General features: G+C 52.9%; 1 protein-coding gene across 2 annotated transcripts in view; it reads right to left on the minus strand.

Annotated features, from left to right (window-relative positions):
• LMCD1 (LIM and cysteine rich domains 1) overlaps positions 1-24,955 on the minus strand; it is a 66,466-nt gene that overhangs the window by 25,199 nt on the left and 16,312 nt on the right. For both annotated transcript variants that reach the window (XM_073591510.1, XM_073591509.1), the window contains one exon: positions 16,629-16,717. In XM_073591510.1, the coding sequence (XP_073447611.1) occupies positions 16,629-16,717 (89 nt within the window). The remainder of the gene's footprint in view (positions 1-16,628; positions 16,718-24,955) is intronic.

A 24,955-nucleotide genomic window follows, 5' to 3' on the forward strand; every position in this document is an offset into this window, starting at 1 on the left:
ACTGATGTGAGGGGGAGCTCCGCCGGGGACTCCTGATGTGAGGGGGGGCTCCGCTGGGGACTACTGATGTGAGGGGGAGCTCCGCCGGGGACTCCTGATGTGAGGGGGGGCTCCGCCGGGGACTCCTGGTGTGAGGGGGGCTCCGCTGGGGACTACTGATGTGAGGGGGAGCTCCGCCGGGGACTCCTGATGTGAGGGGGGGCTCCGCCGGGGACTCCTGGTGTGAGGGGGGCTCCGCTGGGGACTACTGATGTGAGGGGGGCTCCGCTGGGGACTCTTGATGTGAGAGGGGGGCTCCGCTGGGGACTACTGATGTGAGGGGGGCTCCGCTGGGGACTCTTGATGTGAGGGGGGCTCCGCTGGGGACTCCTGGTGTGAGGGGGGCTCCGCTGGGGACTCTTGATGTGAGGGGAGCTCCGCTGGGGACTTCTGATGTGAGGGGGGCTCCGCCGGGGACTCCTGGTGTGAGGGGGGCTCCGCCGGGGACTCCTGATGTGAGGGGGGCTCCGCTGGGGACTCTTGATGTGAGGGGAGCTCCGCTGGGGACTTCTGATGTGAGGGGGGCTCCGCCGGGGACTCCTGGTGTGAGGGGGGCTCCGCTGGGGGCACCTGATGCAAGGACGGACTCTGCTCGGACATCTGAAGCAAGGACGGACGGCTGGTGGCAGGCGACGTGGCAGGTGACACGCTCAGGGATCCCACTGATTCTGCATTATGGTGAGTTGAATGATTTCATTTTATATTACAATGTAATAATAGAAATAATGCGCTTCAATCATCCTGACACCATAACAACCTTGGTGCCGGGATGATTGAAGCATTAACACCAGGTGTTTGGAGTATCTTTATCTGCTGATTGTTAAACTTTCTAGAATACACATATTTTTATTGTGTAGGATCTGGGGCTGCTGTCCCGTCATTTCCCTCTCTCTCCCCCTCTCCCCCCCTCTCCATCCCTCATTCATTTCAGACTCTAACCACACCCTCTAGAGCCACGCCCATTTAAGCCACGCCCACAATTTCGCGTAAACCACGCCCATTTTTCGGCCGCACTTGTCTATTTTTGATAGGCCACGCCTGCTGGTGAATGCCCCGCCCCCTAATTATTGGACAGCTCCGCCTACAGCCACAAAAGTGTCCCACATTTTTTTTTTACAATGTTGGCAACTATGTATACTGTAGGATGTATACTGTAGGTGGGTATATGGATTGTATACTGTAGGATGTATACTGTAGGTGGGTATACGGATTGTATACTGTAGGATGTATACTGTAGCTTGGTATATGGATTGTATACTGTAGGATGTATACTGTAGGAGGGTATATGGATTGTATACTGTAGGATGTATACTGTAGGTGGGTATACGGATTGTATACTGTAGGATGTATACTGTAGCTTGGTATATGGATTGTATACTGTAGGATGTATACTGTAGGTGGGTATATGGATTGTATACTGTAGGATGTATACTGTAGGAGGGTATATGGATTGTATACTGTAGGATGTATACTGTAGGTGGGTATACGGATTGTATACTGTAGGATGTATACTGTAGCTTGGTATATGGATTGTATACTGTAGGATGTATACTGTAGGAGGGTATATGGATTGTATACTGTAGGATGTATACTGTAGAAGGGTATATGGATTGTATACTGTAGGATGTATACTGTAGGAGGGTATATGGATTGTATACTGTAGGATGTATACTGTAGGTGGGTATACGGATTGTATACTGTAGGATGTATACTGTAGCTTGGTATACGGATTGTATACTGTAGGATGTATACTGTAGCTTGGTATACGGATTGTATACTGTAGGATGTACAGTGGCTTGTGAAAGTATTCGTCCCCCTTGAACTTTTCAACCTTTTGCCACATTTCAGGCTTCAAACATAAAGATATAACATTTTTATTTTTTGTGAAGAATCACCAACAAGTGGGACACAATTGTGAAGTGGAACGAAATCTTTTGGATTTTTGAAACTTTTTTAACGAATAAAAAGATGAAAAGTGTGGGGTGGAAAATGATTGGGCCCCCTTGTGTTCATACTTTGTAGAGCCGCCTTTTGCTGCGATTACAGCTTCAAGTCTCTTGGGGGATGTCTCTATCAGTTTTGCACATCGAGAGACTGAAATTCTTGCCCATTCTTCCTTGTAAAACAGCTGGAGCTCAGTGAGGTTGGATGGAGAGCGTTTGTGAACAGCAGTTTTCAGCTCTTTCCACAGATTCTCGATTGGATTCAGGTCTGGACTTTGACTTGGCCATTCTAACACCTGGATACGTTTATTTGTGAACCATTCCTTTGTAGATTTTGCTGTATGTTTGGGATCATTGTCTTGTTGGAAGATAAATCTCCGTCCCAGTTTCAGGTCTTTTGCAGACTCCAACAGGTTTTCATCCAGAATGGTCCTGTATTTGGCTGCATCCATCTTCCCCTCAATTTTAACCATCTTCCCTGTCCCTGCTGAAGAAAAGCAGGCCCAAACCATGATGCTGCCACCACCATGTTTCACAGTGGGGATGGTGTGTTGAGTGTAATGAGCTGTGTTGCTTTTACGCCAAACATATCGTTTTGCATTGTGGCCAAAAAGTTGGATTTTGGTTTCATGGGACCAGAGCACCTTCTTCCACATGTTTGGTGTGTCTCCCAGGTGGCTTGTGGCAAACTTTAGAGGAGACTTTTTATGGATATCTTTGAGAAATGGCTTTCTTCTTGCCACTCTTCCATAAAGGGCAGATTTGTGCAGTGTAGGACTGATTGTTGTCCTATGGACAGACTCTCCCACCTCAGCTGTAGTTCTCTGCAGTTCATCCAGAGTGATCATGGGCCTCTTGGCTCTTCTCTGATCAGTCTTCTCCTTGTCTGAGCTGAAAGTTTAGAGGGACAGCCAGGTCTTGGTAGATTTGCAGTGGTCTGATACTCCTTCCATTTCACAATGATGGCTTGCACAGTGCTCCTTGGGATGTTTAAAGCTTGGGAAATCTTTTTATATCCAAATCCAGCTTTAAACTTCTCCACAACAGTATTACGGACCTGCCTGGTGTGTTCCTTGGTCTTCATGATGCTCTCTGAACCCTGAGACTATCACAGAGCAGGTGCATTTATACAGAGACTTGATTACACACAGGTGGATTCTATTTATCACCATCAGTCATTTAGGACAACATTGGATCATTCAGAGATCCTCGCTGAACTTCTGGAGTCAGTTTGCTGCACTGAAAGTAAAGGGGCCCAATCATTTTGCACGCACCACTTTTCAGTTTTTTAATTGCTAAAAAAGTTTAAAATATCCAATAGATTTCATTCCACTTCACAATTGTGTCCCACTTGTTGGTGATTCTTCACAAAAAATTAAAATTTTATATCTTTATGTTTGAAGCCTGAAATGTGGCAAAAGGTTGAAAAGTTCAAGGGGGCCGAATACTTTCACAAGGCACTGTATACTGTAGGAGGGTATATGGATTGTATACTGTAGGATGTATACTGTAGGATGTATACGGATTGTATACTGTAGGATGTATACTGTAGGAGGGTATATGGATTGTATACTGTAGGATGTATACTGTAGGTGGGTATACGGATTGTATACTGTAGGATGTATACTGTAGGTGGGTATACGGATTGTATACTGTAGGATGTATACTGTAGGAGGGTATACGGATTGTATACTGTAGGATGTATACTGTAGCTTGGTATACGGATTGTATACTGTAGGATGTATACTGTAGGAGGGTATATGGATTGTATACTGTAGGATGTATACTGTAGGTGGGTATACGGATTGTATACTGTAGGATGTATACTGTAGGAGGGTATACGGATTGTATACTGTAGGATGTATACTGTAGCTTGGTATACGGATTGTATACTATAGGATGTATACTGTAGGATGTATACGGATTGTATACTGTAGGATGTATACTGTAGGAGGGTATACGGATTGTATACTGTAGGATGTATACTGTAGGATGTATACGGATTGTATACTGTAGGATGTATACTGTAGGAGGGTATACGGATTGTATACTGTAGGATGTATACTGTAGGAGGGTATACGGATTGTATACTGTAGGATGTATACTGTAGGAGGGTATATGGATTGTATACTGTAGGATGTATACTGTAGGAGGGTATATGGATTGTATACTGTAGGATGTATACTGTAGGAGGGTATACGGATTGTATACTGTAGGATGTATACTGTAGCTTGGTATACGGATTGTATACTGTAGGATGTATACTGTAGGTGGGTATACGGATTGTATACTGTAGGATGTATACTGTAGGAGGGTATATGGATTGTATACTGTAGGATGTATACTGTAGGAGGGTATACGGATTGTATACTGTAGGATGTATACTGTAGGTGGGTATATGGATTGTATACTGTAGGCTAGTATAAAGCTTGTCTCCATATACTCCTCTAGCTCTGGCACTGACTGGCACACAGGCCATACAGAAGCTTTGTACTCCCCCCTCCCCCCCTCGGGGATGAGATGCCAGTCCTGACCTTTATTCTTATCCTGGAATTCCTGACCCCGGAATCTCGCCTCCATTCTTTACATACATGGCTGAATGTCAGGGATAAGCTGGATTTGGAGCTCGGCATTAAAGGGTAACTCCACCCCCCTGACAAATCTGATTCGATCCGGCAGGCAGAGAAAATGTTATCTCTGGAAATAATTTGTATCACCAATTTAATTGTGGTGGGGGCGTGGCCTCATCAGACTACAGTTGTCTATGGACTGTACATAGGTAGGTTCACCTGGCATAAGAAACTTACCTGTCTTTACACATCACATGGCTCTAAGTATGCCTGAACTCTGTCTCTCTTTTTCTACGAGCTCCGCCCCTTACGGCACACAATTAATTCTGGAATATGTTATTGGAAGAAGAATGATCGGCTGAATGTGGCGACTTCTTTTCTATTTATTGTTCTGAGTTATGATTTCAGATGCAGATTTTTTTTCTTTGTAAAAACGCAACTTCCTGTTCTCCCAGTGCAGAGCTTTATGCTGGCAGAGCGGAGTAATGGCCACACCCCCTGTATCCTCACATACAGAGAAGGGGAGTGTCTGACCAGAGAGAGGCGTGTCTGACCAGAGAGAGGTGTGTCTGACCAGAGAGAGGCGTGTCTGACCAGAGAGAGGTGTTTCTGACCAGAGGGAGGGGTGTCTGACCAGAGGGGGGGTGTCTGACCAGAGGGAGGCGTGTCTGACCAGAGGGGGGGTGTCTGACCAGAGGGAGGCGTGTCTGACCAGAGGGGGGGTGTCTGACCAGAGGGAGGCGTGTCTGACCAGAGGGGGGGTGTCTGACCAGAGGGAGGCGTGTCTGACCAGAGAGAGGCGTGTCTGACCAGAGGGGGGTGTGTCTGACCAGAGGGGGGTGTGTCTGACCAGAGAGAGGTGTTTCTGACCAGAGGGAGGCGTGTCTGACCAGAGGGAGGCGTGTCTGACCAGAGGGGGGGTGTCTGACCAGAGGGAGGTGTTTCTGACCAGAGGGAGGCGTGTCTGACCAGAGGGAGGTGTGTCTGACCAGAGGGAGGCGTGTCTGACAAGAGGGGGGTGTGTCTGACCAGAGAGAGGTGTTTCTGACCAGAGGGAGGCGTGTCTGACCAGAGGGAGGCGTGTCTGACCAGAGGGGGGGTGTCTGACCAGAGGGAGGCGTGTCTGACCAGAGGGGGGGTGTCTGACCAGAGGGAGGCGTGTCTGACCAGAGGGGGGGTGTCTGACCAGAGGGAGGCGTGTCTGACCAGAGGGAGGCGTGTCTGACCAGAGGGAGGCGTGTCTGACCAGAGGGGGGTTGTCTGACCAGAGGGGGGTTGTCTGACCAGAGGGGGGGGTGTCTGACCAGAGGGAGGCGTGTCTGACCAGAGGGAGGTGTGTCTGACCAGGGAGAGGCGTGTCTGACCAGAGGGAGGCGTTTCTGACCAGGGAGAGGCGTGTATGACTAGAGGGAGGTGTGTCTGACCAGAGGGAGGTGTGTCTGACCAGGGAGAGGCGTGTCTGACCAGAGGGAGGCGTTTTTGACCAGAGAGAGGCGTGTCTGACCAGAGAGAGGCGTGTCTGACCAGAGGGAGGCGTGTCTGACCAGAGGGGGGGTGTCTGACCAGAGGGAGGCGTGTCTGACCAGAGGGGGGGTGTCTGACCAGAGGGAGGCGTGTCTGACCAGAGGGGGGGTGTCTGACCAGAGGGAGGCGTGTCTGACCAGAGGGAGGCGTGTCTGACCAGAGGGAGGCGTGTCTGACCAGAGGGGGGTTGTCTGACCAGAGGGGGGTTGTCTGACCAGAGGGGGGGGTGTCTGACCAGAGGGAGGCGTGTCTGACCAGAGGGAGGCGTGTCTGACCAGAGGGAGGCGTGTCTGACCAGAGGGGGGTTGTCTGACCAGAGGGGGGGTGTCTGACCAGAGGGGGGGTGTCTGACCAGAGGGGGGGTGTCTGACCAGAGGGAGGCGTGTCTGACCAGAGAGAGAGGTGGTCTGACCAGGGAGAGGCATGTATGACTAGAGGGAGGTGTGTCTGACCAGGGAGAGGCGTGTCTGACCAGAGGGAGGTGTGTCTGACCAGGGAGAGGCGTGTCTGACCAGAGGGAGGCGTTTCTGACCAGGGAGAGGCGTGTATGACTAGAGGGAGGTGTGTCTGACCAGAGGGAGGTGTGTCTGACCAGGGAGAGGCGTGTCTGACCAGAGGGAGGCGTTTTTGACCAGAGAGAGGCGTGTCTGACCAGAGAGAGGCGTGTCTGACCAGAGGGAGGTGTGTCTGACCAGGGAGAGGCGTGTCTGACCAGAGGGAGGTGTGTCTGACCAGGGAGAGGCGTGTCTGACCAGAGGGAGGCGTGTCTGACCAGAGGGAGGTGTGTCTGACCAGGGAGAGGCGTGTCTGACCAGAGGGAGGCGTGTCTGACCAGGGAGAGGCGTGTCTGACCAGAGGGAGGCGTGTCTGACCAGGGAGAGGCGTGTCTGACCAGAGGGAGGCGTGTCTGACCAGGGAGAGGCATGTCTGACCAGAGAGAGGCGTGTCTGACCAGAGAGAGGCGTGTCTGACCAGAGGGAGGCGTGTCTGACCAGAGGGAGGCGTGTCTGACCAGAGGGAGGCGTGTCTGACCAGAGGGGGGGTGTCTGACCAGAGGGGGGGTGTCTGACCAGAGGGAGGCGTGTCTGACCAGAGAGAGAGGTGGTCTGACCAGGGAGAGGCATGTATGACTAGAGGGAGGTGTGTCTGACCAGGGAGAGGCGTGTCTGACCAGAGGGAGGTGTGTCTGACCAGGGAGAGGCGTGTCTGACCAGAGGGAGGCGTTTCTGACCAGGGAGAGGCGTGTATGACTAGAGGGAGGTGTGTCTGACCAGAGGGAGGTGTGTCTGACCAGGGAGAGGCGTGTCTGACCAGAGGGAGGCGTTTTTGACCAGAGAGAGGCGTGTCTGACCAGAGAGAGGCGTGTCTGACCAGAGGGAGGTGTGTCTGACCAGAGGGAGGTGTGTCTGACCAGGGAGAGGCGTGTCTGACCAGAGGGAGGTGTGTCTGACCAGGGAGAGGCGTGTCTGACCAGAGGGAGGCGTGTCTGACCAGAGGGAGGTGTGTCTGACCAGGGAGAGGCGTGTCTGACCAGAGGGAGGCGTGTCTGACCAGGGAGAGGCGTGTCTGACCAGAGGGAGGCGTGTCTGACCAGGGAGAGGCGTGTCTGACCAGAGGGAGGCGTGTCTGACCAGGGAGAGGCGTGTCTGACCAGAGAGAGGCGTGTCTGACCAGAGGGAGGCGTGTCTGACCAGAGGGAGGTGTGTCTGACCAGGGAGAGGCGTGTCTGTCCAGAGGGAGGTGTGTCTGACCAGGGAGAGGCGTGTCTGACCAGAGGGAGGCGTGTCTGACCAGGGAGAGGCGTGTCTGACCAGAGGGAGGCGTGTCTGACCAGGGAGAGGTGTGTCTGACCAGAGGGAGGTGTGTCTGACCAGGGAGAGGCGTGTCTGACCAGAGAGAGGCGTGTCTGACCAGAGGGAGGTGTGTCTGACCAGAGAGAGGCGTGTCTGACCAAAGAGAGGCGGTTCTAACCAGAGGCAGGCGTGATTCTTAGTGAGGAAGGGGGTGGGGTGTGGATGACAGAATGGGGGTGGGGAGGGTAAGGGTTCACTTTAAGTAATTTACCATTCTAGCCACACCCATCTAGAAGTTATTATTCTAGCCACACTCATTTAGAAGTAACTGGCGGTAAGCGTTGCCCCGTGGTAAGTGTTGCTTGGTGGTCAGAGTTGCCCGGCTGTAAGCGTTGCCCGGCTGTAATTGTTGCCCTGCTGTAAGTGTTGCATGGTGGTCAGAGTTGCCCGGCTGTAAGCGTTGCCCGGCTGTAATTGTTGCCCTGCTGTAAGTGTTGCATGGTGGTCAGAGTTGCCCTGCTGTAAGCGTTGCCTGGCTGTAGGCGTTGCTCGGCTGTACTCATTGCCCGGCTGTAGGCATTGCCCGGCTGTAGGCGTTGCCTGGCTGTAGGCGTTGCCCGGCTGTACTCTTTGCCCTGCTGTAGGCATTGCCCGGCTGTAAGCGTTGCCTGGCTGTAGGCGTTGCCCGGCTGTAAGCGTTGCCTGGCTGTAGGCGTTGCCCGGCTGTAAGCGTTGCCTGGCTGTAGGCGTTGCCCGGCTGTAAGCGTTGCCTGGCTGTAGGCGTTGCCCGGCTGTAAGCGTTGCCTGGCTGTAGGCGTTGCCCGGCTGTAAGCGTTGCCTGGCTGTAGGCGTTGCCCGGCTGTAAGCGTTGCCTGGCTGTAAGCGTTGCCCGGCTGTAAGTGTTGCCTGGCTGTAGGCGTTGCCTGGCTGTAAGCGTTGCCTGGCTGTAGGCATTGCCCGGCTGTAAGTGTTGCCCAGCTGTAAGCGTTGCCCGGCTGTAGGCGTTGCCTGGCTGTAAGCGTTGCCTGGCTGTAGGCGTTGCCTGGCTGTAGGCGTTGCCTGGCTGTAAGCGTTGCCTGGTTGTACTCTTTGCCCGGCTGTAGGCGTTGCCTGGCTGTAAGCGTTGCCTGGCTGTACTCTTTGCCCGGCTGTAGGCGTTGCCCGGCTGTAAGCGTTGCCCAGCTGTAAGCGTTGCCCGGCTGTAAGCGTTGCCTGGCTGTAGGCGTTGCCCGGCTGTAAGCGTTGCCCGGCTGTAGGCGCTGCCTGGCTGTAAGCGTTGCCCAGCTGTAAGCGTTGCCCGGCTGTAGGCGCTGCCCGGCTGTAAGCGTTGCCCAGCTGTAAGCGTTGCCCAGCTGTAAGCGTTGCCCGGCTGTAGGCGTTGACCGGCTGTAGGCGTTGACCGGCTGTAGGCATTGCCCGGCTGTAGGCGTTGCCCGGCTGTAGGCGCTGCCCGGCTGTAAGCGTTGCCCAGCTGTAAGCGTTGCCCGGCTGTAGGCGCTGCCCGGCTGTAAGCGTTGCCCGGCTGTAAGCGTTGCCCAGCTGTAAGCGTTGCCCGGCTTTAGGCGTTGTCTGGCTGTAAGCGTTGCCTGGCTGTACTCTTTGCCCGGCTGTAGGCGTTGCCCGGCTGTAAGCGTTGACCAGCTGTAAGCGTTGCCCAGCTGTAAGCGTTGCCCGCCTGTACTCTTTGCCCGGCTGTAGGCGTTGCCCGGCTGTAAGCGTTGCCCGGCTGTAAGCGTTGCCCAGCTGTAAGCGTTGCCCGGCTGTAGGCGTTGTCTGGCTGTAAGCGTTGCCTGGCTGTACTCTTTGCCCGGCTGTAGGCGTTGCCCGGCTGTAAGCGTTGCCCAGCTGTAAGCGTTGCCCGGCTGTACTCTTTGCCTGGCTGTAGGCGTTGCCCGGCTGTAAGCGTTGCCCAGCTGTAAGCGTTGCCCAGCTGTACTCTTTGCCCGGCTGTAGGCGTTGCCCGGCTGTAAGCGTTGCCCAGCTGTAAGCATTGCCCAGCTGTAAGTGTTGCCCAGCTGTAAGCATTGCCCGGCTGTAGGCGTTGTCTGGCTGTACTCTTTGCCCGGCTGTAGGCGTTGCCCGGCTGTAAGCGTTGCCCGGCTGTAAGCGTTGCCCGGCTGTAGGCGTTGCCCGGCTGTAGGCGTTGCCTGGCTGTAAGCGTTGCCTGGCTGTAGGCGTTGCCTGGCTGTAGGCGTTGCCTGGCTGTAAGCGTTGCCCGGCTGTAAGCATTGCCCGGCTGTAGGCGTTGTCTGGCTGTACTCTTTGCCCGGCTGTAGGCGTTGCCCGGCTGTAAGCGTTGCCCGGCTGTAAGCGTTGCCCAGCTGTAAGCGTTGCCCAGCTGTAAGCGTTGCCCGGCTGTAAGCGTTGCCCGGCTGTAGGCGCTGCCTGGCTGTAAGCGTTGCCCAGCTGTAAGCGTTGCCCAGCTGTAAGCGTTGCCCGGCTGTAGGCGCTGCCCGGCTGTAAGCGTTGCCCAGCTGTAAGCGTTGCCCAGCTGTAAGCGTTGCCCGGCTGTAGGCGTTGACCGGCTGTAGGCGTTGACCGGCTGTAGGCATTGCCCGGCTGTAGGCGTTGCCCGGCTGTAGGCGCTGCCCGGCTGTAAGCGTTGCCCAGCTGTAAGCGTTGCCCGGCTGTAGGCGCTGCCCGGCTGTAAGCGTTGCCCGGCTGTAAGCGTTGCCCAGCTGTAAGCGTTGCCCGGCTTTAGGCGTTGTCTGGCTGTAAGCGTTGCCTGGCTGTACTCTTTGCCCGGCTGTAGGCGTTGCCCGGCTGTAAGCGTTGACCAGCTGTAAGCGTTGCCCAGCTGTAAGCGTTGCCCGCCTGTACTCTTTGCCCGGCTGTAGGCGTTGCCCGGCTGTAAGCGTTGCCCGGCTGTAAGCGTTGCCCAGCTGTAAGCGTTGCCCGGCTGTAGGCGTTGTCTGGCTGTAAGCGTTGCCTGGCTGTACTCTTTGCCCGGCTGTAGGCGTTGCCCGGCTGTAAGCGTTGCCCAGCTGTAAGCGTTGCCCAGCTGTAAGCGTTGCCCGGCTGTACTCTTTGCCTGGCTGTAGGCGTTGCCCGGCTGTAAGCGTTGCCCAGCTGTAAGCGTTGCCCAGCTGTACTCTTTGCCCGGCTGTAGGCGTTGCCCGGCTGTAAGCGTTGCCCAGCTGTAAGCATTGCCCAGCTGTAAGTGTTGCCCAGCTGTAAGCATTGCCCGGCTGTAGGCGTTGTCTGGCTGTACTCTTTGCCCGGCTGTAGGCGTTGCCCGGCTGTAAGCGTTGCCTGGCTGTAAGCGTTGCCTGGCTGTAGGCGTTGCCTGGCTGTAGGCGTTGCCTGGCTGTAAGCGTTGCCCGGCTGTACGCGTTGCCCGGCTGTAGGCGTTGACCGGCTGTAGGCGCTGCCCGGCTGTAGGCGCTGCCCGGCTGTAAGCGTTGCCCGGCTGTAAGCGTTGCCCGGCTGTAGGCGCTGCCCGGCTGTAAGCGTTGCCCAGCTGTAAGCGTTGCCCGGCTGTAGGCGTTGCCCGGCTGTAGGCGTTGACCGGCTGTAGGCGTGGTCTGGCTGTAAGCGTTGCCTGGCTGTACTCTTTGCCCGGCTGTAAGCGTTGCCCAGCTGTAAGCGTTGCCAAGCTGTAAGCGTTGCCCGGCTGTACTCTTTGCCCGGCTGTAGGCGTTGCCCGGCTGTAAGCGTTGCCCAGCTGTAAGCATTGCCCGGCTGTAGGCGTTGTCTGGCTGTACTCTTTGCCCGGCTGTAGGCGTTGCCCGGCTGTAAGCGTTGCCCGGCTGTAAGCGTTGCCCAGCTGTAAGCGTTGCCCGGCTGTACTCTTTGCCCGGCTGTAGGCGTTGCCCGGCTGTAAGCGTTGCCCAGCTGTAAGCATTGCCCGGCTGTAGGCGTTGTCTGGCTGTACTCTTTGCCCGGCTGTAGGCGTTGCCCGGCTGTAAGCGTTGCCCGGCTGTAAGCGTTGCCCAGCTGTAAGCGTTGCCCGGCTGTAAGTGTTGCCCAGCTGTAAGCATTGCCCGGCTGTAAGCGTTGCCCGGCTGTAGGCGTTGCCTGGCTGTAAGCGTTGCCTGGCTGTAGGCGTTGCCTGGCTGTAAGCGTTGCCCGGCTGTACGCGTTGCCCGGCTGTAAGCATTGCCCGGCTGTAAGCGTTGCCCGACTGTAGGCGTTGCCCGGCTGTAGGCGTTGACCGGCTGTAAGCGTTGCCCGGCTGTAAGCGTTGCCCGGCTGTAAGCGTTGCCCAGCTGTAAGCGTTGCCCGGCTGTAGGCGTTGTCTGGCTGTAAGCGTTGCCCGGCTGTACTCTTTGCCCGGCTGTAGGCATTGCCCGGCTGTAAGCGTTGCCCAGCTGTAAGCGTTGCCCAGCTGTAGGCGTTGCCCGGCTGTAAGCGTTGCCCGGCTGTAAGCGTTGCCCGGCTATAGGTGCTGCCCGGCTGTAAGCGTTGCCCAGCTGTAAGCGTTGCCTGGCTGTAGGCGTTGTCTGGCTGTAAGCGTTGCATGGCTGTACTCTTTGCCCGGCTGTAGGCGTTGCCCGGCTGTAAGCGTTGCCCAGCTGTAAGCGTTGCCTGGCTGTAGGCGTTGTCTGGCTGTAAGCGTTGCCTGGCTGTACTCTTTGCCCGGCTGTAGGCGTTGCCTGGCTGTAGGCGTTGCCCAGCTGTAAGCGTTGCCCAGCTGTAAGCGTTGCCCGGCTGTAAGCGTTGCCCGGCTGTAAGCGTTGCCCAGCTGTAAGCGTTGCCCAGCTGTAAGTGTTGCCCAGCTGTAAGCATTGCCCGGCTGTAGGCGTTGTCTGGCTGTACTCTTTGCCCGGCTGTAGGCGTTGCCTGGCTGTAAGCGTTGCCCAGCTGTAAGCGTTGCCCGGCTGTAGGCACTGCCCGGCTGTAAGCGTTGCCCAGCTGTAAGCGTTGCCCGGCTGTAAGTGTTGCCCGGCTGTAGGCGCTGCCCGGCTGTAAGCGTTGCCTGGCTGTAGGCGTTGACCGGCTGTAAGCGTTGCCCAGCTGTAAGCGTTGCCCAGCTGTAAGCGTTGCCCGGCTGTAAGCGTTGCCCGGCTGTAGGCGTTGCCGGGCTGTAGGCGCTGCCCGGCTGTAAGCGTTGCCCGGCTGTAGGCACTGCCCGGCTGTAGGCACTGCCCGGCTGTAAGCGTTGCCCAGCTGTAAGCGTTGCCCAGCTGTAAGCGTTGCCCGGCTGTAAGCGTTGCCCGGCTGTAAGCGTTGCCCGGCTGTAGGCGCTGCCCGGCTGTAAGCGTTGCCTGGCTGTAGGCGTTGACCGGCTGTAAGCGTTGCCCAGCTGTAAGCGTTGCCCGGCTGTAAGCGTTGCCCGGCTGTAAGCGTTGCCCGGCTGTAAGCGTTGCCTGGCTGTAGGCGCTGCCTGGCTGTAAGCGTTGCCCGGCTGTAAGCGTTGCCCGGCTGTAGGCGTTGCCCGGCTGTAGGCGTTGACCGGCTGTAAGCGTTGCCCGGCTGTAGGCGTTGCCCGGCTGTAAGCGTTGCCCAGCTGTAAGCGTTGCCCGGCTGTAGGCGTTGTCTGGCTGTAAGCGTTGCCCGGCTGTACTCTTTGCCCGGCTGTAGGCATTGCCCGGCTGTAAGCGTTGCCCAGCTGTAAGCGTTGCCCAGCTGTAGGCGTTGCCCGGCTGTAAGCGTTGCCCGGCTGTAAGCGTTGCCCGGCTATAGGTGCTGCCCGGCTGTAAGCGTTGCCCAGCTGTAAGCGTTGCCTGGCTGTAGGCGTTGTCTGGCTGTAAGCGTTGCCTGGCTGTACTCTTTGCCCGGCTGTAGGCGTTGCCCGGCTGTAAGCGTTGCCCAGCTGTAAGCGTTGCCTGGCTGTAGGCGTTGTCTGGCTGTAAGCGTTGCCTGGCTGTACTCTTTGCCCGGCTGTAGGCGTTGCCTGGCTGTAGGCGTTGCCCAGCTGTAAGCGTTGCCCAGCTGTAAGCGTTGCCCGGCTGTAAGCGTTGCCCAGCTGTAAGCGTTGCCCAGCTGTAAGTGTTGCCCAGCTGTAAGCATTGCCCGGCTGTAGGCGTTGTCTGGCTGTACTCTTTGCCCGGCTGTAGGCGTTGCCTGGCTGTAAGCGTTGCCCAGCTGTAAGCGTTGCTCGGCTGTAGGCACTGCCCGGCTGTAAGCGTTGCCCAGCTGTAAGCGTTGCCCGGCTGTAAGCGTTGCCCGGCTGTAGGCGCTGCCCGGCTGTAAGCGTTGCCTGGCTGTAGGCGTTGACCGGCTGTAAGCGTTGCCCAGCTGTAAGCGTTGCCCAGCTGTAAGCGTTGCCCGGCTGTAAGCGTTGCCCGGCTGTAGGCGTTGCCGGGCTGTAGGCGCTGCCCGGCTGTAAGCGTTGCCCGGCTGTAGGCACTGCCCGGCTGTAGGCACTGCCCGGCTGTAAGCGTTGCCCAGCTGTAAGCGTTGCCCAGCTGTAAGCGTTGCCCGGCTGTAAGCGTTGCCCGGCTGTAAGCGTTGCCCGGCTGTAGGCGCTGCCCGGCTGTAAGCGTTGCCTGGCTGTAGGCGTTGACCGGCTGTAAGCGTTGCCCAGCTGTAAGCGTTGCCCGGCTGTAAGCGTTGCCCGGCTGTAAGCGTTGCCCGGCTGTAGGCGTTGCCCGGCTGTAGGCGTTGTCTGGCGTCGGCTTGCTGTCTATGCAGCTCCTTCATTTGCTTTGCGACAGCCTTCAGCCGCCTGTGACCGACGCGTTCCTCCACCAGCGGGGCGAGTGCCTAAACATACAGATTAGAAGAGCAGAACGAGTCGATATGTTTCACTCGTTCCTCAGATGACTTCCAGGGTCAGATTCGCTCCATAAATCGCTGCGTTATCGATCGGCGTGATTGATACGGAATATTCATGGGTTGTATTCATTCATCTTCTGAGTATTTCTCATCATCCTGAATAGAAGCTTCTCCGGCTTCTGCCACAGCATATCATCATTAATAATTCACACAAGGAGGCGAGCGACGCGTTTCATTTGTCATGCGGAATACATTCGTTATGTCGTTTGTTTATTTCTCTTTAATTTTCTGCTTGTTCGTCGTTTGTCCGCCTTCATCTCCGCCCGGCTCAGCGACTGACGCTCATCTCCTTTTACTCTCTAAGGGTGGGGGAGGGGGGTGTTCATTGTCACAGAACTACAACAACCAGCAAATTCTAATGATGGTGAGAAAAAAACTCACTTTATATGACGACTTTCATCAATCTTTATAGAAATGTCTAAACATTGACGGGAAAATGGGATAGTTGTCATTTGTAGAGATTTCCTCTACAGACGGATCAATCGATCATTCTAACTCCGCCCCTCCAGTCTTGTACATCTGTACTGGCTCCTCCCCTGGACTAAAACGGTTTCCTCTGATATCACCGCACACTGTGAGCTTCTTACCATGTTCATTAGAAGCTGCAGTATGACAGATAGAGCCACGCCCCATTTCCTGGCTGGAGGATGTCCAGCATTATCTAGCCCTTTCCCCCCAGCCTGACTGTCCCTGGCCCCGCCCCTTTAATTCTTTGAATTAAAGTTCTTTCAATCATGGAGGTTTAGCATTGCATGTGCACCACACCTCCCAACATTGTGAGATGGAATGAGGGACACCTACTAACAAATGTATGTAGGCATAGGACACGCCCCCTGCCACACCCCCTTAAAGGAGAATAAAAAAAAAAGGTTAATCAAATCCACAAGGCATTTTTTTACCACTAATATTCCTTTATATTGGCTTTTAAAATGTAGAAATCAGATGAAAGGTGAAAAGTGCATTTTATATACAACTATAGAGATCAGAGGGACAAATGAGGAGGACAGAGGGACAGAGGGACAAATGAGGAGGACAGAGGGACAGAGGGACAAATGAGGAGGACAGAGGGGCAAATGAGGAGGACAGAGGGACAAATGAGGAGGACAGAGGGACAAATGAGGAGGACAGAGGGACAAATGAGGAGGACAGAGGGACAAATGAGGAGGACAGAGGGACAAATGAGGAGGACAGAGGGACAAATGAGGAGGACAGAGGGACAAATGAGGAGGACAGAGGGACAGAGGGACAAATGAGGAGGACAGAGGGGCAAATGAGGAGGACAGAGGGGCAAATGAGGAGGACAGAGGGACAAATGAGGAGGACAGAGGGACAAATGAGGAGGACAGAGGGACAAATGAGGAGGACAGAGGGACAGAGGGACAAATGAGGAGGACAGAGGGACAAATGAGGAGGACAGAGGGGCAAATGAGGAGGACAGAGGGACAAATGAGGAGGACAGAGGGACAAATGAGGAGGACAGAGGGACAAATGAGGAGGACAGAGGGACAAATGAGGAGGACAGAGGGACAAATGAGGAGGACAGAGGGACAAATGAGGAGGACAGAGGGACAAATGAGGAGGACAGAGGGACAAATGAGGAGGACAGAGGGACAGAGGGACAAATGAGGAGGACAGAGGGACAAATGAGGAGGACAGAGGGACAAATGAGGAGGACAGAGGGACAAATGAGGAGGACAGAGGGACAAATGAGGAGGACAGAGGGACAAATGAGGAGGACAGAGGGACAGAGGGACGTTGCTCCTACTCAGGGACAGTTGGGGGCTATGCATGTGGGTGTTACCTAGGGCGGTCTGTAATAAGTCTGTAGAGGAGGGCTCTATCTGCAGCTTCTAATGCTCACAGTGTGCGGTGACATCAGAGGAAGACATTTCTGTCCAGGGGGAGGAGCCAGTACGCCTGTGCAAGACTGACGGGGGTGGGGGAGGGGATTTAGATGGGACATTCCCACAAGACCCCCTCTGAACATTTCTAGAACATTCTCCTTCCAGAGATCAGTGCCTGCAGTGACATCACTTTACCTCCAGGGGTGTGGCTGGAATCCCGCACATGCTCTTTTGCACTTCACACAGGGTGGTCCTCGTCCCACTGGCGGCTGCTCAAGGGACATCTGGAAGAAAAAGGAGGAGCCTAAGTCAGGATGAAGAGCCAATCATAATTCACAAACTCTTATTAGTCTTGTATTGGCTTTCAGAAGGATCTCCAGCAACTATCTACGGTCCAATGTAAGAGGTGGTCCTTATTGACCAATACCGGGCAAAACCTATGGCCCTATATAAGAAGTGACCTCTACTAGTGCCCTGAATAAGGGGTAACCTCCACGTTTGCCCAATATAAGAATTGATCCCTATGACCCCATATACAGAGTGACCACTTCTATTGCCCCATATACGGTGCCTTGAAAAAGTATTCATACCCCTGAAATTCCCCACATTTTGTTACAACAAAAAACGTAAATGTATTTTATTGGGATTTTATGGGATAGACCAACACAAAGTGGCTCATAATTGTGAGGAGGACAAACAATTTTAAATGATACAAATAAATATGTGAAAAGTGTGGGGGGGGGGCATTTGTATTCAGCCTAAACTGACCGGCCGGGCAAGGAGAGCATTCATCAGAGAAGAGCCAAGAGGTCCATGGTAACTCTGGAGGAGCTGCAGAGATCCACAGCTCAGGTGGGAGAATCTGTCCACAGGACAACTATTAGTCGTGTTCTCCACAAATCTGCCCTTTATGGAAGAGTGACAAGAAGAAAGACATTGGTGAAAGAAAGTCATAAGAAGTCCTGTTTGTAGTTTGTGAGAAGCCATGTGGAGGACACAGCAAACATGTGGAAGAAGGTGATCTGGTCAGAGGAGACCAAAATTCAACTTTATGGCCTAAAAGTAAAATGCTATGTGTGGGGAAAACTAACACTGCACATCACCCTGAACACACCATCCCCACCGTGAAACATGGTGGTGGCAGCATCATGTGGTGGGGATGCTTTTCTTCAACAGGGACAGGGAAGCTGGTCAGAGTTGATGAGAAGATGGATGGAGACAAATACAGGACAATCTTAGAAGAAAACCTGTTAGAGTCTACAAAAGACTTGAGACTGGGGCGGAGGTTCACCTTCCAGCAGGACAACGACCCGAAACATCCAGCCAGAGCTACAATGGAATGGTTTAGATCAAAGCATATTCATGTGTTAGAATGGCCCAGTCACAGTCCAGACCTAAATCACATTGAGAATCTGTGGCAAGACTTGAAAATTGCTGTTCACAGACGCTCTCCATCCAATCTGACAGAACTTGAGATATTTTACAAAGAAGAATGAGCAGAAATGTCCTCTCTAGATGTGCAAAGCTGGTAGAGACACCCCCAAAAAGACTTGTAGAGAAAGGGGGTTCTACAAAGTATTGACTCCAGGGGGCGCCATACAAATGGCCCCCCCCCCACACTTTTCACATATTTATTTGTATCATTTATCATTTTCCTTCCACTTCACAATTATGTGACACTTTGTGTTGGTCTATCACATAAAATCCCAATAAAATACATTTATGTTTTTGGTTCTAAGATGACAAAATGTGGAGAATTTCAAGGGGTATGAATACTTTTTGCAGGCACTGTAAAGGGGGTGACTCTTTTATTGCCCCCATAAGGAACCTTCACCACTTTAACCCTTCTCTTCTCTATTCTGCTATTGACCACCTATATGACATAATCTCTCCCCTGTCCTGTTCTGGCCACCTCTGTCTACAACAGTTCACTCTCATCATCACTAGAAGTCCCTGCAGGACTTCACCTTATATAAATCTGCCCTTCTAAATACAATTCATGCCTCCATGCTGCCAAACAAGCCTACTTTGTCTCTCGTATTAATACTTTGTCTCCCAGTCCCTGTCGGATCTTCTCAACCTTTAACTCTCAGCTTCGTCCACCACCCCCCCTCTACCCACTAACTCACTCATTGCCCAAGAGATTGCCAATCACTTCAAAGACAAGATCGATGCAATTCCTGAGGACATCTCCACTGTGCGTACGTCTTCCCCACCCAACATACCTTGCCTAACAGAACATTCAACACTCTCCTCTTTGGAATTGGCTACTACTGAAGAGGTTAGAAAACTTTTCTCAGATGCCCACCTAACCAATTGTCCCCTGGATCGTGTTCCCTCACAACTACTACGGTCACCCTCTTCTTCTATCCTATGCTCCCTCACCCACATCTTCAATCTCTCCCTCTCTAGTGGCACCTTCCCCTCCGCTCTAAAACATGCGCTGATCACTCCCGTACTTAGAAAGCCCTCACTGGACCCCACCAACCTGAACAACTTAAGACCCATCTCATTGCTCCCATTCACCTCTAAACTTCTAGAACGCTTATGCCGCGTACACGCGAGTGAACTTTCCAGCAGACTTGGTCCTGCGGACCGGACTCCGTCGGACAATTCGATCGTGTGTGGGCTCCAGCGGACTTTTTTTCCCCAAAAGTCTGACGGACCCAGAAATAAAACATGTTTCAAATCTTTCCGACGGACTAAAACTGACGCTTAGGGCAGCTATTGGCTACTGGCTATCAACTTCCTTATTTTAGTCCGGTCGTACATCATCACGTACAAATCTGTCAGACTTTGGTGTGATCGTGTGTAGGCAAGTTCGTTTGTTTGAATGTCCGGCGGACCGACGCTATAAAGTCAGTCAGAAAGTCCGCTCGTGTGTACGCGGCATTAGTCCACAACCGGCTTAGCTCCTACCTCAGTGAAAATAACCTTCTGGACCCCTTACAGTCTGGCTTTCACAGCACTCCATGGAAACCGCCTTACTAAAACTCACTAACGGTTTACTAACTACTAAAACCCACAGCCAGTACTCCATACTCCTACTACTTGTCCTCTCTGTGGCCTTCGATACTATTGACCACCCGCTCCTTCTCAATAAACTCCATTCCCTTGGCCTCCGAGATTCTGCTCTATCCTGGTTCTCTATCTATCACAGCGCTCCTTCAGTGTCACCTACAACTCTGTCTCCTCCTCTCCATTGCCCCTTTCTGTGGGGGTCCCCCAAGACTCTGTTCTTGGACCCCTTCTCTTCTCTATCTACACCACCTCCCTCGGTCACTTGATAACCACCCACGGCTTCCAGTCCCACTTATACGCCGACTACACCCAAATCTATCTGTCTACTCCTCACCTCACTCCTTCAGTCTCCTCTCCATTACTAACTGACATATCAGAATGGATGTCCCACCACTTCCTTAACCACTTCAGCACCGGGCCATAGTCAAATAACGTCCACAGATGGGATCTCCTATCCTGGGTGGACGTCATATGACGCCTGGGATTCCCGACCGTCTAGGGGGCACGCGCGCGCCCGCCGCGTTGCTCGGGACCCGGTGCATGTGCCCGGCAGCCGTGATGTCCGCCGGACACCCGCGATTGCCCGTTAACCGGGCCGGACCGTGGATCTGTGTGTGTAAATATAGAGATCCACGTCCTGTCAGCTCAGAGGAGAGCGATCTGTGTTCCCAGAACGGAGGAACATCGATCGGTCTCCTCCCATTGTACGTCCCCTCCCCCTACAGTTAGAAGCATTCCCTAGGAAACATACTTAACCCCTCCCCGCCCCCTAGTGGTTAACCCCTTCACTGCCTGTCACATTTATACAGTAATCAATGCAATTTTATAGCACGGATCGCTGTATAAATGTGAATGGTCCCAAAAATGTGTGAAAAGTGTCCGATGTGTCCGCCATAATGTCGCAGTCACCAAAAAAAATCACGATCGCCGCCATTACTAGTAAAAAAAAAAAATAAATAATTTTTTTTTAAAATGCCATAAATCTATCCCGTATTTTGTAGACGCTATAACTTTTGCGCAAACCAATCAATATACGCTTATTGCGATTTTTTTTTTTTTTTTTACCAAAAATATGTAGAATAAAACGTATCGGCCGAAACTGAGGAAAACATTTTTTTTTTTTTTTTTAAATTGGGATATTTATTATAGCAAAAAGTTTTTCAAAATTGTCGCTCTTCTTTTGTTTATAGAGCAAAAAATAAAAACCGCAGAGGCGATCAAATACCACCAAAAAAAAGCTCTATTTGTGGGGAAAAAAGGACGTCAATTTTTTTTAGGTACAACGTCGCACGACCGCACAATTGTCGTTTAAAGTGCGACAGTGCTGAAAACAAAAAATTGGCCTGGGAAGGAAGGGGGTGAAAATGCCCGGTATTGAACCGGTTAAACTAAATCTCTCTAAAACCGAGCTATTAATATTCCCCCCGCCCCCCTCCATGACTTTTTCATCAAAATCAACAATGCAACCATCAGTCCCTCTGTCAGAGAACTCACACAGCAAGCACCCGTCTCCTTGCAGCAGCTGCCAACCCTCATTCCGCTGTCAATGTGCATGCACGGAACCGTAGCCAGAGACAAATGAGATCCAGAATAGGCATGCACAATGGCACCTCTATAAAAACGTGCGCACGTGCTAATGCGCACCAGCGAGTGCCAACGCGCATGCACCAATGTGCTAAGGCGCTAATGTATGCACGTACGTTGCTGCAAATCCTGGCACACAGCACCCTATATAAACAGAGAGTCTGCCCCTTCATCAGTGATGGATCGCCTTCAGCTTGTCCCTGTGTTCCTGTTGTTACTCTGCCTGATCGATCTTGTTCCTGAAAACCCGGCTATCTTCTGACCATTCCCTTGGATCTCCCCTGCCTGCTGAACCTGCCTCTACATGCAATACTGACCTTGGCTTGGACTTATGATTACGGCTCTGCCTTCTGATTCTGTACCCGGCTGCCAGTCTGTTGCCAACTCCTGCCTGTTCCTGATTCTGCAGTTGATCCTGATCTGGCACCCGCTAAGTTTCCACATCTCCTCAGCAGAAGTTCCTGTATCTCCAAGTTCCAGCCTCCTGCCTGCAGGCATCTGCACCCTTTCATTGCCCTCGCACTCCCTGTACCCACCACCAGGGGTGCTTGGACTGGAGCCGTGCAAGAGGCCACCCTCTCCTCCAATCCCTACACTGGTCTCCATTCAGTGTTCACCAACCCTCTCCTCCAATCCCTACACTGGTCTCCATTCAGTGTCTGCCAACCCTCTCCTCCAATCCCTACACTGGTCTCCATTCAGTGTCTGCCAACCCTCTCCTCCAATCCCTACACTGATCTCCATTCAGTGTCTGCCACCCCTTTCCTCCAATCCCTACACTGGTCTCCATTCAGTGTCTGCCACCCCTCTCCTCCAATCCCTACACTGACCTCCATTCAGTGTCTGCCAACCCTCTCCTCCAATCCCTACACTGGTCTCCATTCAGTGTCCGCCAACCCTCTCCTCCAATCCCTACACTGGTCTCCATTCAGTGTCCGCCAACCCTCTCCTCCAATCCCTACACTGACCTCTATTCAGTGTCTGCCAACCCTCTCCTCCAATCCCTACACTGGTCTCCATTCAGTGTCTGCCAACCCTCTCCTCCAATCCCTACACTGGTCTCCATTCAGTGTCTGCCAACCCTCTCCTCCAATCCCTACACTGACCTCCATTCAGTGTCTGCCAACCCTCTCCTCCAATCCCTACACTGGTCTCCATTCAGTGTCCACCAACCCTCTCCTCCAATCCCTACACTGGTCTTCATTCAGTGTCTGCCAACCCTCTCCTCCAATCCCTACACTGGTCTCCATTCAGTGTCTGCCAACCCTCTCCTCCAATCCCTACACTGGTCTCCATTCAGTGTCTGCCAACCCTCTCCTCCAATCCCTACACTGGTCTCCATTCAGTGTCTGCCAACCCTCTCCTCCAATCCCTACACTGGTCTCCATTCAGTGTTCACCAACCCTCTCCTCCAATCCCTACACTGGTCTCCATTCAGTGTCTGCCAACCCTCTCCTCCAATCCCTACACTGGTCTCCATTCAGTGTCTGCCAACCCTCCCCTCCAATCCCTACACTGGTCTCCATTCAGTGTCTGCCAACCATCTCCTCCAATCCCTACACTGGTCTCCATTCAGTGTCTGCCAACCCTCTCCTCCAATCCCTACACTGGTCTCCATTCAGTGTCTGCCAACCCTCTCCTCCAATCCCTACACTGGTCTCCATTCAGTGTCTGCCAACCTTCTCCTCCAATCCCTACACTGGTCTCCATTCAGTGTCTGCCAACCCTCTCCTCCAATCCCTACACTGGTCTCCATTCAGTGTCTGCCAACCCTCTCCTCCAATCCCTACACTGGCTCCCATTCTGTGTCCGCCAACCCTCTCCTCCAATCCCTATACTGACCTCCATTTAGTGTCCACCAACCCTCTCCTCCAATCCCTACACTGACCTCCATTCAGTGTCTGCCAACCCTCTCCTCCAATCCCTACACTAACCTCTGTGACAGACTCACATGTGACAGACCTAGCCGGGACAGAGGCTTTTGGAGGGGACTGAATGCCAGCCTCCTGCAAACCGATTATGGGTCCTGGCATTTGGGGGAACGGTGCTCTTTGTGAGCTGTATGCCTGAGGACCCTTGAGGTGGTATTATTGTGGATTCGGGTCCTGGTCCCCCAGGACACACAGACTCTGGGGACCCTGTATATGCCATATTGGAAATGGTGACTGGGAGGGTGTGTCTTGGATTGCTTAAAATGGGACAGTAATATTTATCCACAATATCTCCCAGGATATATGTAAAGACTATTCTTGGTTTGTTTGATTCTGAACTCAACATGTTAGTTGAGAGATCTGATCACATTGGGCTCTAGAACTGGGTAGGAGCCGGACCATCTACTCCTACTATAGTCTGTTGCCTCCTAGGCTGAGGAGGGGGGGGGGATCACTGTTTGTATTGATAATTGTAATTATCTCCTGCTATTGTGTGAAGGAGTCCTGTGTTTATACTAATGTGTGAAGCTCGATGACAACAAGTCTGACCTGTAGTGAAATCCTGATTAATCAGAACAATGCTCAGGAGGACACGGAGTCACATCGGCTGCTTTAAGTGATTAGTTAATTAGCTCTTGTTAATTAGGTTTCTGGTTACAGTTTTATTGTAAGCCTGCTGTATATATTTGTGTCACCTCAAATAAAGGAGTCCATGTTCAGCAGCTAAACAAGTATCGTCTTATTTTGTGCTTGTGAGTGGTTGGAATATCTGATATCTATATTCAGACTGGGAGGAAGCCGTATATGATGAAAGCACTCAAGCTAAGTGTGTGACGTTCCGTTACAACCTCCATTCGGTGTCCACCACCCCTCTCCTCCAATCCCTACACTGACCTCCATTCAGTGTCCACCACCCCTCTCCTCCAATCCCTACACTGACCTCCATTCAGTGTCCACCACCCCTCTCCTCCAATCCCTACACTGACCTCCATTCAGTGTCCACCACCCCTCTCCTCCAATCCCTACACTGGATCCCAATCACCCAGCAAATTAAATTCAAAATACTAACCACAACATACAAAGCCATTCACAACTCTGCCCCGAGCTCCATCACCAATCGTGTCTCCAAATATCACCCAGATGGTCCTCTCCGCTCTTCTCAAGACCTCCTACTCTCAAGCAATCTCATCTCCTCCTCCCATGCTCGTCTCCTCCTCCCATGCTCGTCTCCAGGATTTCTCCATAGCCTCTCCCATCCTCTGGAACTCGCTACCTCCTCCTGTCCAGCTATCCCCTACTCTTCTACCTTCAGATGATCCCTGAAAACTTATCTCTTCAGGGAAGCCGATTACGTCTCCAACTAATCTTCTACCACTTCCATCAACTCATTCCCCACAGTTACAACCTTTTGTACCACCTGCCCCACCCTATTAGATTGTAAGCTCTTCTGAGCAGGGCCCTCTTAATCCTCTTGTATTTTATTGTATTATAACTGTATTGTTTCCTTTTTATATTGTAAAGCACTAAGTAAACTGTTGGCGCCGCATAAATCCTGTATAATAATAATAATAATAATAATAATAATAATAATAATATTATAAGGGGTGACTCTTCTATTGCCCCCATATAAGGGGTGACTCTTCTATTGCCCCCATATAAAAGGGGTGACTCTTCTATTGCCCCCATATAAGGGGTGACTCTTCTATTGCCCCCATATAAGGGGTGGCTCCTCTATTGCCCCCATATAAGGGGTGGCTCCTCTATTGCCCCCATATAAGGGGTGGCTCCTCTATTGCCCCCATATAAGGGGTGGCTCCTCTATTGCCCCTATATAAGGGGTGGCTCCTCTATTGCCCCATATAAGGGGTGGCTCCTCTATTGCCCCCATATAAGGGGTGGCTCCTCTATTGCCCCCATATAAGGGGTGGCTCTTCTATTGCCCCCATATAAGGGGTGGCTCCTCTATTGCCCCCATATAAGGGGTGG

This window comes from Aquarana catesbeiana, linkage group LG07 (genome assembly GCF_042186555.1).
Source record: "Aquarana catesbeiana isolate 2022-GZ linkage group LG07, ASM4218655v1, whole genome shotgun sequence".
Classification (NCBI taxonomy): domain Eukaryota; kingdom Metazoa; phylum Chordata; class Amphibia; order Anura; family Ranidae; genus Aquarana; species Aquarana catesbeiana.